Here is a 15373-nt window from a genome sequence, read left to right as displayed (position 1 = left end):
AGAAAATTAAAATCATATCAAGCATATTTATGACCACAACACTATGAGATCAGAAATGAATTACAGGGAATAAACGTAAAAAACACAAACACACATGGAGGTTAAACAATACATTACTAAATAACCAAGATATCACAGAAGAAATAAAAGAGGAAATAAAAAAATACCTAGAGATGAATAACAAGGAGAACACGACGATCCAAAACCTATGGAATGCAGCAAAAGCAGTTCTAAGAGGGAAGTTTATAGCTATACAAGCCTACCTCAAGAAACAAGAAATATCTCAAACAATCTAATCTTACACCTAAAGGAACAAGAGAAAGAAGAACAAACAAAACCCAAAATTAGCAGAAGGAAAGAAATCATAAAGATCAGAGCAGAAATAAATGAAATAGACACAAAGAAAACAATAGCAAAGATCTTTAAAACTAAAAGCTGGCTCTTTGAGAAGATAAACAAAACTGATAATCCATTAGCCAGACTCATCAAGAAAAAGAGGCAGAGGACTGAAATCAATAAAATTAGAAATGAAAAAGGAGAAGTTACAACACACCGCAGAAATACAAAGCATCCTAAGAGACTACTACAAACAACTCTATGCCAATAAAATTGACAACCTGGAAGAAATGGACAAATTCTTAGAAAGGTATAACTTTCCAAGACTGAATCAGGAAGATACAGAAAATGTGAACAGACCAATCACAAGTAATGAAATTGAAACTGTGATTAAAAATCTTCCAACAAACAAAAGTCCAGGACCAGGTGGCTTCACAGGTGAATTCTATCAAACATTTAGAGAAGAGCTAACACGCATCCTTCTCAAAGTCTTCCAAAAAATTGCAGAGGAAGGAACACTCCCAAACCCATTCTATGAGGCCACCTTCACCTGGTACCAAAAGCACACAAAGATACTACAAAAAAAGAAAATTACAGACCAATATCACTGATGAATATAGATGCAAAAGTCCTCAACAAAATACTAGCAAACAGAATCCAACAGCCCATTAAAAAGATCATACACCACGATCAAGTGGTATTTATCTCAGAGATGCAAGGATTCTTCAATATATGCAAATCAATCAATGTGATACACCATATTAATAAGTTGAAGAAGAAAAACCATATGATCATCTCAATAGATGCAGAGAAAGCTTTTGACAAAATTCAACACCCATTTATGATTAAAAACTCTCCAGAAAGTGGGCATAGAGGGAACCTACCTCAACATAATAAAGGCCATATATGACAAACCCACAGCAAACATGATTCTCAATGGTGAAAAACTGAAAGCATTTCTTCTAAGATCAGGAACAAGACAAGGATGTCCACTCTCACCACTATTATTCAACATAGTTTTGGAAATCCTAGCCATGGCAATCAGAGAAGAAAAAGAAATAAAAGGAATACAATTTGGAAAAGAAGAAGTAAAACTGTCCCTGTTTGCAGATGACATGATAATATACATAGAGAATCCTAAAAATGCCACCAGAAAACTACTAGAGCTAATCAATGAATTTGGTAAAGTTGAAGGATACAAAATTAATGCACAGAAATCTCTTGCATTCCTATACACTAATGATGAAATATCTGAAAGAGAAATTAAGGAAACACTCCCATTTACCATTGCAAATAAAAGAATAAAATACCTAGGAGTAAACCTTCCTAGGGAGACAAAAGACCTGTATGTAGAAAACTATAAGACCCTGGTGAAAGAAATTAAAGATGATACCAACAGATGGAGAGATATACCATGTTCTTGGATTGGAAGAATCAATGCTGTGAGAATGACTATACTACCCAAAGTAATCTACAGATTTAATGCAATCCCTATCAAATTACCAATGGCATTTTTTACGGAACTAGGACAAATCATCTTAAAATTTATATGGAGACACAAAAGACCCCAAATAGCCAAAGCAGTCTTGAGGGAAAAAAACGGAGCTGGAGGAATCAGACTCCCTCACTTCAGACTATACTAAAAAGCTACAGTAATCAAGACAATATAGTACTGGCACAAAAACAGAAACATAGATCAATGGAACAAGATAGAAAGCCCACAGATAAACCCATGCACCTATGGTCAACTAATCTATGACAAAGGAGGCAAAGATATAAAATGGAGAAAAGACAGTCTCTTCAATAAGTGGTGCTGGGAAAACTGGGCAGCTACATGTAAAAGACTGAAATTAGAACACTCCCTAACACCATACACAAAAATAAACTCAAAATGGATTCGAGACCAGACCGGATGCTATAAAACTCTTAGAGGAAAACATAGGAAGAACACTCTTTGACATAAATCACAGCAAGATCTTTTTTGATCCACCTCCTAGGGTAATGGAAATAAAAACAAAAATAAACAAATGGGACCTAATGAAACTTCAAAGCTTTTGTACAGCAAAGGAAACCATAAACATGACGAAAAGACAATCCTCAGAATGGGAGAAAATATTTGCAAACGAATTAATGGACAAAGGATTAATCTCCAAAATATATAAACAGCTCAGGCAGCTCAATATTAAAGACACAAACAACCCAATCCAAAAATGGGCAGAAGACCTAAATAGACTTTTCTCCAAAGAAGACATACAGATGGCCAAGAAGCACATGAAAAGCTGCTCAACATCACTAATTATTAGAGAAATGCAAATCAAAACTACAATGAGGTATCACCTCACACCAGTTATAATGGGCATCATCAGAAAATCTACAAACAACAAATGCTGGAGAGGGTGTGGAGAAAAGGGAACCCTCTTGCACTGTTGTTGGGAATGTAAATTGATACAGCCACTTTGGAGAACAGTATGGAGGTTCCTTAAAAAACTAAAAATAGAATTACCATATGATCCAGCAATCCCACTACTGGGCATATACCCAGAGAAAACCATAATTCCAAAAGACACATGCACACCAATGTTCATTGCAGCACTATTTACAATAGCCATGTCATGGAAGCAACCTAAATGCCCATCGACAGATGAATAGATAAAGAAGATGTGGTACATATATACAATGGAATATTTCTCAGCCATATAAAGGAACGAAATTGAGTCATTTGTTGAGACGTGGATGGACATAGAGACTGTCGTACAGAATGAAGTAAGTCAGAAAGAGAAAAACAAATATCGTATATTAATGCATGTATGTTGAATCTAGAAAAATGGTACAGATGAACTGGTTTGCAGGGCAGAAGTTGAGACATAGATGTAGAGAACAAACGTATGGACACCAAGGGGGGAAAATCGCAGTGGGGCGGGGATGGTGGTGTGCTGAATTGGGCGATTAGGATTGACATGTATACGCTGATGTGTATAAAATTGATGACTAATAAGAACGTGCAGTATAAAAAAACAAAGAAAGAAAGAAAAAGAAACGAGCTAATACTAAACTTTCTTTGGGTTATTTGTATGGAAATGTGTTAACATAAATGTTTCAGACATTACATGAAATTTCTATAAATCTTATATGTTCTGGTATAATGTTATAAGTCATAATTCTAGTTATTGCTTTAAAATGTATATCTCAGAAATAACTAAATTCCCTTGTCAATTGCATTATTATGAACTTTCATCAAATCTTTACCGTGGTCATTTTTAAGTCTTTTGTCATTTACAGACAGTTCTGGGTGTACCCTGATGCTTTTGCAAAAATGTTCCTATAGAAGGGTTTCATCTTCAAGGAATTCATGGAAAAGACTCTGACAAGCACAGGTTTCTGGTAACTGACTACACTGCTGAACTGAATGAATAAGCATTTTCAGAACTCTAATGGAAAACTGAGGAATTCATAAAAGTGCTAACAAAAGATCAAGACGAAAAAAAATTAATTACATGGGACTGAGTGAACTGATGAGGATGATTATAATTTTTGTGATTTTCTGTTTGAATAAAAAAAAAAATCTCACAAGGACTCAGAGGCAAAAAATATACAAATCAATTTTCACTGCAAAGTAAAGGAGCTGTTACAGTGGAGGATTCCTGGACTGAATGTCAATATTATGACATAGTATGAGTGTGTTTCGTGTTTGGTAATTGCAATCATTGTTGCTTTTGTTATGGTCATCCATTTACAATGCTTGGTGTCAGTTTATTTATCTCTTATAAAAATAAAATACAGTGTGTGTGTGTGAAAAAAAAAGAATGTTTAGTGCGTCTTTAGCAGGGGGTGGGGTGGGGGGGATGAATTGGGAGATTGGGATTGACATATATACACTAACATGTATAAAATAGATAACTAATAAGAACCTGCTGTATAAAAAATAAAATAAAATAAAATTCAAAAAAAAAAAGAAACATAGGTCATTACAAAATTTCTGGAAGGCTACAGCACTAGATGATTTTAAAATGTCCATTCCCTTTAACCCAGGATATACCATTACTAGGAATCTTTCTTATGGGACTAATCACAGACATGCTCAAGATTTACATATAACAATGCTCGTTACTGTGTTATTTACAGTAGGAAAAAATGGGGATAGGTAACATAGGGAATAGGAGATAGTTTATAGCAGGAAAAGAGATAATGGTTTAACCATTCAATGGAATATGATACTTTTAAAATCTTATTTTTTGAAGATTATTTAATGACATTGTGAAAATGTCCATAATATCATGTTTAGTCAAAAGCACACGATTTAAAACTATGAAGTGGTTGGTTTCCAGGTGTGGAGAAAAGTAGGATGTGTCTATCATATGCTCCGTATTTACCCGTGCCTTTGTAAAATGTATGATCCCAATTCTATAAAAACAGCAACTAATAAAGAAAAGATTGGATAGAAAACTACGTTACATATTTCTGAGATTTCCTATAATTGTGAAAAAAAAGTCATCACAAAAATTATCTCCAGGCAGCCCCACAAAATGCCTTTTTGAATGGGTCCTTAAGATCAGTTAGAATTCACCCAGGAAGGTAGGAGGAGTGTGGGAAGATGACCCTAGAAGGGTGAAAAGAGAAAGAGAGGATGAGGAAACAGGGAGAACACCACGTTTCACATTCATCTCATTCCTGGCAGAGAGCGCCAGAGAAGGGCGGGTTGGTTAAGATAGATTGGTAAGTAGCTATGTTTGAATACTTATTTGCAAGGCAGGAATTTAAGACAAAGCAGATAACAAGTTCATCCTGGTCCCTCCATCATTTGAAAGCCAGCACTTTGCTCACAGCTACTTGGGATGTATGTGCCTTTCAAATGCACCATCGGGTTTGTTTCTGGTTGTGTGCCACATTCTTTCCCACCTCCCAACCTTGGGCTCTGCTCCTGTCTTGAGTGTTTCAGGAGTAGGAGTTTAGGAAAAGGAGAGACTGAGGCATTTATTTAAAAAGATGCAGATTCCCTGCCCTCCCAGCTCCCTCCACTCAAATCAGTTCTAATGTGACCTTTGAAGTTTATAAACCACCGCCCCTAGAGACAGCAACTGAGTTATGCTTACCTTTGAATTCACGGGGTCAGGAGACCCTCTCTAGAAAGTGACCCAAATCCCTACCCATTCTGCCTATTTGTCCTTCCAAATGCAGTTCAGATACCACCTCCTTCAGAAAATCTTTTCCTAACATACTCAGAGGGTGCCAACCTTACCTCTGTGCTATCTCTGCATCTTGCATGATTCAGTTATTTGACTTCTGCTCAGTAATCATCCAGCTTCTCATGCAGCTAGGAGCTCCTCTAGCGAGATTCCTGTATCTCACTCCTCTTGGTGTCCTGTGCCCAGTGCAGAGTCTGGCATGCAGTACTTACATCATGCTCACTGAATTGAATTGTTGTGGAACCTGGACACTCTTGCAGCCTTGGTTTCCTTGCTGTGGGTCTGAGCAAGCTACTCCAGGTACGTTGGGGACTAGCTAAGTATTAGTGGAGGCTGGTGGCCATGGAGAGATGCATTAGGAGCCAGGGCTCGAGTGGGGGGTATGGGTTCTGACAGCTCTTCTCCAGAACTGACCGACTCCACCTCCCTGACCACAGGGCCGGGAAATCTCCATCTGCCTTCCACCTCGGAGCTCTATAAAAGGCTACAAATAGAGTCAAGTCTGTGACTCGAGAAACTGGGGAATCAAGTTGAATGAAATAAGAAAATGAGCCAGAAATGCCAAGATAAAGATAACCTTGGCCGAACTGTTCCAAATCATTTGGTTGCAGGTCTCAGAAACCTCCTTTATAGTGGTGTAGAAGGGAACCATATTAAAGAAGCTTCCCCCAGAGTGTCCTGACTCCGAAGAAGTGAAAACTCCAGAGCCTTGTGCCTTTTAAGCCCAACCACTGTCATGAGCAGAATGGCTTAGAAGAAAATGGGCCCCACTGGATCCTGTAATGTGATTCAAAGAAAGATCTAGAAGACATTTTTGAGGTCCCCGACCTAGCCCTTCATTTTACAGATGGGAAAATAAGGTACAGAAAAGTTAAGGAATTTACGTAAAGTTAGGCATTTACTTAGAGCGTCCGAATGTCTCCAGCTGTTTACCGGTGCTTCCCCCTGGGCCTCTGTTTTCTCATTTATGAAATGAGTAGGTCTCTCTCTAAGATCCCTTCCAGCTCTAATGTTCTTTGACTGGGGAGAGTCATGTTGACAGACACCTAGGTCCACCTCCAACTTGGATGCTATTTCAGTTTGACTTTGTGCAAATTGTTTCTCCCCACTGAGCTGCTGAGACAGCATCTAGTATCATAGAAAAGTTGCATTTGCTGCCTAAGTGTGAACCTAAGAACCCAGCTTTTCCACCTGGTTGGTGTCCAGCCACTCCTTTTCTGGAAAATCTCAAAGTAAGCGGTCTGAATTCTCAAACATCAGTCAGGAATACTGATAACATTCTTTGGCATCTCTCTGGTGCTTCATAGTTTACAAAGCCGCCTGGGTTCAAATCCCAGCTCCACCATTTTCTAGTTACCTGCCCTTGGGTGAATGACTCTGTGTGTCAGGTTCCTCACCTGTAAAATGGGGTGTTCATAATAGTGCCTACTTCATTGTTTCTGAAGAGTACATGCAAGCACTCAGAACATTACCTGGAACACAACAATTGCTCAGCAAATTATTAGTTGCTGCTGTTATTATTATTAAGCACTTTCAGATGCTTAACCTCACTTGATCCTTACATTCTATTACTTTAAGCAAATCTGGACAAGGTTCTAAAAATTTTTAACATTTACAACATACAAAGATTCAGTTGGAAGGATTTCTGTTCAAACCCAAACTGTCCTTTTAATAATAGGTTAGTAATCCCACTCTGTGCAGAAAATGACTCGTGGGATAGCTCCCCCACTACCCCCTGGTGGGAACCATGTTGAAGGGATGCAATAGCTCCCTTGGGAGGGGTAGCTCTTACATAAAAAGTGGGGCAAACTGAAGCTGCAGAGAATAAAATAATTAAAAAGACTTAAGTGAACATCTAGTTTCAGGCCAACCTTTATATTTCACTGCTGGGGAAACTGGGGACCAGAAACATGAAGTGGCTTTCACAAGTTCTAGAGCCAGATGGTAGTGGGGCTGGAACTAGGGCTCAGGATTCCCTGTCTGCACACCACCCAGTGCAGGTTCCCCACCCACAACTGGTAGGGAGGAGGGTGGGGAGGGACTCACAGCTCTCACTGCTTTCTGAGGACGGTTCTGATGAGGGGGGATGAGACTCCCAGGAAATATCACAGCTTTAGGGCCCAATGCCCTGCAATGAGACCAACAGAAATGACAGTGGAGACACCCTGGAATGTCTCCACAGGCCCAGACTTGCCCCAAGGTGATTATATTTGGAATGAATTATGAAGCTAATGTGGAGTGGTAGCATGAACCAGGAACCAAGAGATCTCAGGACTAATTACAAATTCAGCTTAAAGGCCCCACCTTCCTGTTCCCAGGAAGTCTTCCTTGATGGCTCCCTCCCTGAGCTCCCACAGTGCTTACTGTCTGAATCACGCACCTGGCATACCCCACACCATCCCACATTGCTAAATAGCTTCTACTAATGGCCTCCGCACTCCTTATCTCCTAGCAGCACCAGATATGCTCTCAGTGGAGGGACTGAGCCTTAAGCATTCTGGTCTCTCTGCAGTTGCTGGTGTGCAGGAGGATTACAGAAGGGTTACGCCAAAGGGGACCTCCCCTTCCCCAAACCAGTCATTTGTTGAACCAAGCATCTCCTTTTGTGAAGGAAGCCAAAGGCAGGACTGTCATTGCCCCAAGGATCAGAACAGGTTACAATGGGATTTTGGACACAGTAACAAAAGAAAAAAACAGGGAGAAGAAAAGACCTTCATTTATGAGAAGCTGGAAAAAAAACCTCTCTGTAAGTAGCCGTGCCACTAGAGAGAAACATTGTGTACGGGCAGGTTAAGAAAGAACCTCTGAAATAAGCTTTCTCTGCCCCATTAAACCCTAGAATCCATGGGACCTTGAGTGAGTTCATACTCCTCCCTCCCTTCAGAGGGGAGGGGCTGCTTACACTACCCAGTGCCATTATTGGCGTGGGGTGTTGTTTATTTGTTTTAAAAGCTTTTTCTGTTAATTTTAATATTGCTTTGACTTTATTAGTTACCCTGAGTACATTTCAGTAAAGTTGGATCTACTTATTCTGGGAATAATAAGTAATAAAGAATTTTTTTATAGACCATTTCAAAGTTGAACATCTGGAAATAAGATGGCATCTGTTATCAGGTTATCTAGACAAGTATATGCATGTGAGGGATTATGTGTGTGTATAGCCTTTAAAATGAATTCAAACAATGGATTATTGACATATGCATGTAGTACTTTATATACATAGACACATAGATATCTATGTGTATATACAGATATAGACATAATTATTTTCAGTTGCCATCTGGTAATAACTTGGCATATGGTTTAATCTTAAATAGCTGTAACAATATCTATTTTATGTATATATGCAGCTATACAAAGTTATGAATATATGTCTATAAGTTTTAGATAACTTACTTCCAGTTGGCATTTATTATATATTACATACATATGTGTGTGGATAGATTCGTGTGCACATAGCATATTTATGGTTAGAAATATATATGCCCAGTTACATATAAAGCTTCTTTTTGTTCAGTTGGAATCCAGAATAAGCTAACATGTTATTCTATCAACCACGATACACAGCAAGTATATATGCATAAGAGAAAATGTGTCGCTTTTCTCTAAGAAAACCCAAAAGTCATATGGGTTGCCTGAAGTGACATAAGTCTATATTTATTACTAGAAAATCAATAGTTTCAGTGTTTATCTTCTAAAGTAGCATAGGGTCTAGTGGGCGCTACAAATTCAGGGAAGAGCCCAGGAATCATATCTTTCACTGGTATAACAGCCTTCATCTGGAGGCGAGATAAAGTAGACCATCAGAATTTGCAGAACTCTGAGAAGAGCTGTTTTGGGTCTTGCTAGATTCTTGCTAGATTCAGCATTTTCATTTTACACTTGATCTTAGCCAAAAGGTCAAGAAGTGATAGCATTTCCACTCTAAACCATATGTTGACATGGTACTTGCCTCCTAACTCCTGTTTGCAGCTGGGTCCCAGGAGCTGGGGAGAGCTAGGGAGAAGCTGCTCAGATGTGGTGCTCAGAAAGGGTCAGACACTCACCATACGCTGTCACTGCCTTTGTCCATGGGCCATCCTCTGGGGTCATAGTACACATCCACGCTGAGGTTTTTGTCTGTGTCATGAGCTGAGTTGAAGTTGGTGATAACTCGGGAGGGAATCCCCAAAGACCGCAGCACTGCAAGTCAAGGGCAGTCTGAGGACTTGGGGTGCAGTGGAGATGGTATCTTGGGGTACCCCACTGCTGCCCACCCAGGAAAGGCACATCACACCCAGAGTACCTGTGTTGAGGGTCCCAGCGAAGACCCAGCACTGGCCGTATCGGACTGGCCTGAAGCCAGAAATTTGCCACTGCTTGAGGATCTCCACGCTGCCATTCCAGTTCCTTGGGTCCTGGCCACCTACGTAGTTACCACTCCAGTTCCCAGAAACCACACCATAGTCATCATTGGCATTGATCTGGGCAGGAAAAAAACCCCAAAGAGATCAGCACAGAGAGTGACATGAAGAGTTCAGGGGACAAGATAAGGAGACACGGAAGGAAGCCAGGGAGCCTCCTTCAAGTGGATTTTCTGTCTTTCTGGGTGATTTGGATGATAATTGTGATAATGATCCCCCTAGGGGTATCAAGCGGTATATGAATTTAACAGTGCTTTCCTTAACATGTTTGCCCCTAATTCACATATCATTCCCAGCTCACAGGGAAAACTGAGGCTCCGGGGCTTGTCAGTGGTGAGGGATGGGCAGAAAATCAGCCTGCAGGCAATTTCTGGCCAGAACTCATGGGCAGCTGCTGTTGCCTGACTTGAGAGTCCGTGGTTTGAAGCTCTCTTTTGGTGTCTTGGTCTTCTAAAAAGATCACCTTAGAACTTTAGCAACTAACTTCTTCTTGGAAAGAATAAAGATGGACTGTTGCTTTTCATTCATTCATTCATTTATTCATTCCCTCAACTTAAGGCATGATTCTTGTATAAGTAACACAACCACGATGCAGTATGAAAAGAGCACTGGACTAGCGATCAAAAGATCTGAGTTTCTTAGTCTTAGTCTTTTATAGACTCATATTGAAATATTTAGGGATGAAATGATATAATGTCTGGGATTTATCAAACAATCTGTGGAGGAAGGGACAGAGATGAAACAAGAATGGCCTTGAGTGGGTAATGGCTGAAGCCGGTGATGGCTACGTAAGAGTTCATTTTACTTTTTCCTCTACTTTAGTGAAAGTCTGAACTTTTCCATGATAAAAAGTAAAAAGAGAATGAAAAAAGGAGAAACCTGAGAGAAAAACAAATATCGTATATTATCGCTTATATGTGCAATCTAGAAAAATGGTACAGATGAACGTATTTGCAAAGCAGAACTAGACACACAGATGTACAGAACGAATATATGGTTACCAAGGGGGGAAAGGGGGTGGTGGGATGAATTGGGAGATTGGGATTGACATATATACACTACTATGTATAAAACAGATAACTAATAAGAACCTGCTGTATAGCACAGGGAACTCCACTTTGCTGTACAGTAGAAACTAACACAACACTGTAAAACAACTATACCCCAATTTAAAAAAATTTTTTAAATAAAGTAAAATAATAGATAACTAATGAGAACCTACTGTATAGCACAGGGAGATCTACTCAATGCTCTGTGGTGACCTAAATGGGAAGGAAATCTAAAAAAGAGAGCATAGATGTATACGTATAACTGATTCACTTTGCTGTACAGCAGAAACTAACATAACATTGTAAGGCAACCCTACTCCAATAAAAAATAAAAAAAAAAAGAAGAAGAAGAAACCCGAGTTGCAAGCCCAGCCTGGCTGCTTGTCAGCTGGGTGACTGCTTGCGCGGGAGTCGATTCACCTCTCTGGGCCTTCATTCTTCACCTTCCAACACAGGGAACTCTAGAAACAAGTACTCCCTCAGCTGTCTCCCAGCAGCCAAGTTTTCAGAGCTTATGAAACTCTGACTAGCACTTATCCCAGCCTTACAGTGGGAACGGCTCCCTCTCTCTGTGGGGGCCACAAGGGCAAGGCCTATGAGGACGAACAGTCTGGAAATGGAAGGATCCCTGCCCAGGACAGGCTGACCCAGCCCTCCGCGGTCCCTCCGTGTGGTGGGTGAGCTCCACAGCCCCTCCAGGATGTTCTGGGCTGGAATAGCAGGATGGGGCCAGATGGGGCTCCTTCAAGATGGAAGATTGCATGGCCCATCCCCATCTCCTGAGTCACAGGTGCATCAGCCTCTAAAGTGGTAATCAGCAGGGTCATCTCTGACTGAAAGCCGAGGTTTCAAAGCCCCACACAGGCCATAATTCGCTCGTAGCCCAGCCCAACCAGGAGGGCTGGAGAGAGAGTGGGGAGGTACCGCTGAGGCACCCAGCTCTGAGATCAAGTGGTTTGTCTGGAGGGCAGGGGTGAGTTAGCAGCTACTGGAGCCAGCTGCCTCCCCTCCCCTCTCCTGAGCTGAGGGGGCTCAACTTCCTAAAGTGCCTGAATCCAGCTTCCCTTGACCTTGGCGTTGGCTTTAATCCACCCCCTCCTGGGCCACTTGGTTTTCCAGGTTGGGACCAGGCCCCACTCCCTCTCTGCACTCTTCCCGGCTGCCTTGGTCCCCACCATTTCCTCAGCACCTCCACATTGCCTGGGCCTCCCCACAGCTGTCCTGTGAAGTTTGGGTTAAGAAGTGCTGTCTGATGACCCCCGATATCTATCATGCAGTCAGAAGGTCATTCAAATTTCTAACCATGTAACTAGCTTGTTAGCTTGGATATTCTCCCAACTCAAAAGAGACTTGAAATGCCTAGTCCATTAATCAAAAAAAAAAAAAAAAGGTAAAGACACTCCTGAGTAATCATTTAGTTTCAGAGGGTTAAAGTTCAAGAACTCTGACTTTTAGCTTTTTCCTCTGTAACTTTTGAGCAGGCTATCCCTTGTTTGGATGCTTTCTGATGGAGGTGCTCTGCACACTGACTACAGAGCAGTGCATTCCTCCAGCATCCAGCTTATGTGTGCCTCTGAGTGCACGTGCACATGTGTCTGGGGAAGTGGGGACAGGTTTCTCACGTGGAGGGACTGGACAGGTGAAGGAGGCCCTGGGCGGGCAGCTGGAGGCCTTGTTCTGGCCAGACTCACAGGCTGAGGTTGTGAGTGAGTCACTTCAGCCCCCTGGCATCAGTTTCCGCATCTAGACAATGACTGTGTTGGCCTCTGCCCTCCCCACTGGCACTCGAGCCCTCTGTGCTGAGGATGGGATGAGTCAGAGCAAAGGAGGTTAACGCTTCAGGCTCACTCAGGAGCTTACCCCCTTTCCCAGGAGCCCCAGGGATGGAGCAAATTCTCAGCTTTGCCTCCTTCTGGTCCTGGCAGACACCCAAAGACCAAATCCTTCGTCACTGGAGGAAGGCCTCGCAATACAGTGGAAAGGGCTTTGGAGCCAGGCAGCCTGGGTCCAGTTCTGCCTTTGCCACTGACTCACTGTGTGTCTCAGGAATGTTCTTTAATGTAGAGGCTCCACGCGTGCAAAATGGGGATGGTAACAGCCACAACTATATTTTGTGAGATGTCAGCCAACGCTATAAGTGGTTGTGCCTAACCCATAGCTGGGTTTGATATACAGGAATAACTAGTTATTATGGTTTTCTCATCACTCACCATTGCACTCAGCACCCGGCCAATATACTGGGGATCATCTCTGCGGGCCACATCAGTAGCAGGGTCACGGCGAAAATTCAGACTATTATCCAGCAGAGAGAGGCAAATGTTCAGAATGCCTTCTTCAAACTGTTCAAAATGGGACCATATGTTATGATGAAAGAAATGACAAATAGTATCAGCTTATTGAAGGCACGGGGGCTACACTGGTAAGAACCATGGGCTCTGCCCAGATCCTTCTACTCCACAGCCTCCAGAGCTGAGAGAATCTGAGGAACAACCACCCAACTTGGGCTTTAACCCTGCAAACTCATCCAGAGCTCTCGCTATACACAAGGCCTTGAACTGAGGCCCCTAAAGTTAATGGCACTCCCTCACTGTTACGAACTTGAGAGCAATCACTTGGCCTGTCTGGGCCTCAATTTGTCCATCTTTATAACAGGGGATCAGACTGAGCTCATCTCAAAGTTTCCATCTAGATCTGACATTGATCTTAAGCATATTACTCAGACTTTGGGGGAACTGATTAAAAAGATAAAATGTCTCATTAAATTGGAATTTGAAGCCATTTTCACAAAATAAGACTTATTTTTGTCATTGCTTCTCAAATGGAGAAGGCCAAGCTCTTTCTTGCCTTAGGGTCTTTGCATGTGCAGTTCCTTCTACCTCCAGTGCTCTTCCCCAAGAGATCTATCTGGCCCCTTTGCCTCCTTCAGGTTTCTGATCAAAAGTTCTTTTCTAAGAGAGGCTTACCCAGATCTCGCCCTTCAAAAATATCTTCCCTTCCATCCCCGGGTGCACCTTATGCCCTTATCCACCCCATCCCACTTTCTTTTTGAATGAAATTTAACACAGAACCCAACATATAAAACTCAACATATAAAATATACGGCAGATGTGTTCTGGTTGACTACAGAATGGGGTCTGGACATGGCAGAGAATGCACCTGTCCACCCCCTGCTGGACATGCAAGGTACTCCACCCAAGGCACTTCATTGTAATGTCTTCATTTGTCTACTGGAGAAAAGAAAAGGTGGAGGGAATCCCTGGATGTTTTTTAGGCTGAGCAAACCTGGGAACTCTGTGGACTCAGATGTCATACTAATGAAGGACCTTTGAAAGGTCGAATGCATACACCAAGGAAGCTTCCTCACATTCTTACCTAGAATGAAGAACAGAAACTACATTATTGTCCCAAGTGTCTCTACTGGGCCTTATCCTCATTTGTGCATCATGGTACCAATAACACTTCATTGCATCAATTTAGTTATGTGTCTGTTTTGCCCACTAGATTGTGACCTCCTCAAAGACAGGAAATCTGTCTTATCCATCTCCTGTATCCATAGTGTGCAGCTTGGGGCCTGGCACATAGTAGGTCATCAGTAAATGCCTTCTGAATGGATGAATGAAGAGAAGGCAGGCGAATGGACAGATTTGGGAACTTCCACCTATCTGTGGGGCCAGCGGCTGAGCTTCTTGGGTATAATAGGGACATTACCACCAGGCTTTATGATCTTTTTACCTGTCCATAGTTCCAGCCAATCGTGCTAATGTAACTCGTTCTTCCCACGAAGATGACGCCAGCATCTTCCTGAACATACTCCTCTCTCTCATCGTGGTTACTTATAAAGACACTATCGGCTGTTTGACACAAAAAGCAGATATTAGGGGTTATAGAGAGGACTATAGAGACCAGTCGTCCTCTCAGTCCTGAGTATCCTTCTGGGGGCTGGAGCAAGCCCCACCTGCAACCCTTCACCCAACCTCCACTGAGGAGTGAAGCCTTGGGCTATAATGCTTCCACCTCATATTATGGGAACTATGAACTTGAAAAAGAAGCTGGGATGACCTGAGAATCTGAAAATGAGACCCTTGGGAATGAAACACTTGCTTCTTCAGGCACAAGCTATCTCCACACTGCAGAATTGTGCTGTGGTCATTACACCGTACTATACAGTTTTCAAAAGCCCATGAAATCCCTGAAATAGCTCCAGAAATAGCAGCATGTCCACTTAATGGTGAGGAACTTGATGCTTAGAAGGGCAGAGTGACTGCCAGACACACAAAGCTGGTTAAGTGGCAGAGCTGGACTCAAACCCCTGGCTTCTGACTTCTAGCTTCTGTGCTGTTTCCATATTCCAGAAACTTTCCCTAATCAAACCTGAGCCCATGAAAATCATCCCCCCCGTCTC

At 41.9% G+C, this 15373-nt stretch overlaps 1 protein-coding gene across 1 annotated transcript in view; it reads right to left on the bottom strand.

The window, feature by feature from the left end:
• TGM3 (transglutaminase 3) overlaps window positions 1-15373 on the bottom strand; it is a 46425-nt gene that overhangs the window by 18600 nt on the left and 12452 nt on the right. The window contains exons 4-7 of the mRNA XM_029221599.1: window positions 14704-14822; window positions 13182-13310; window positions 9805-9982; window positions 9566-9701 (exon numbers count right to left, since the gene is read on the bottom strand). Of these exons, the coding sequence (XP_029077432.1) occupies window positions 9566-9701; window positions 9805-9982; window positions 13182-13310; window positions 14704-14822 (562 nt within the window). The remainder of the gene's footprint in view (window positions 1-9565; window positions 9702-9804; window positions 9983-13181; window positions 13311-14703; window positions 14823-15373) is intronic.

The sequence above is a fragment of the Monodon monoceros genome, unplaced genomic scaffold (genome assembly GCF_005190385.1).
Source record: "Monodon monoceros isolate NGI ecotype Baffin Bay Population unplaced genomic scaffold, NGI_Narwhal_1 Super_Scaffold_13, whole genome shotgun sequence".
Taxonomy (NCBI): Eukaryota; Metazoa; Chordata; class Mammalia; order Artiodactyla; family Monodontidae; genus Monodon; species Monodon monoceros.
This window is presented reverse-complemented; position numbering and strand designations above follow the sequence as displayed.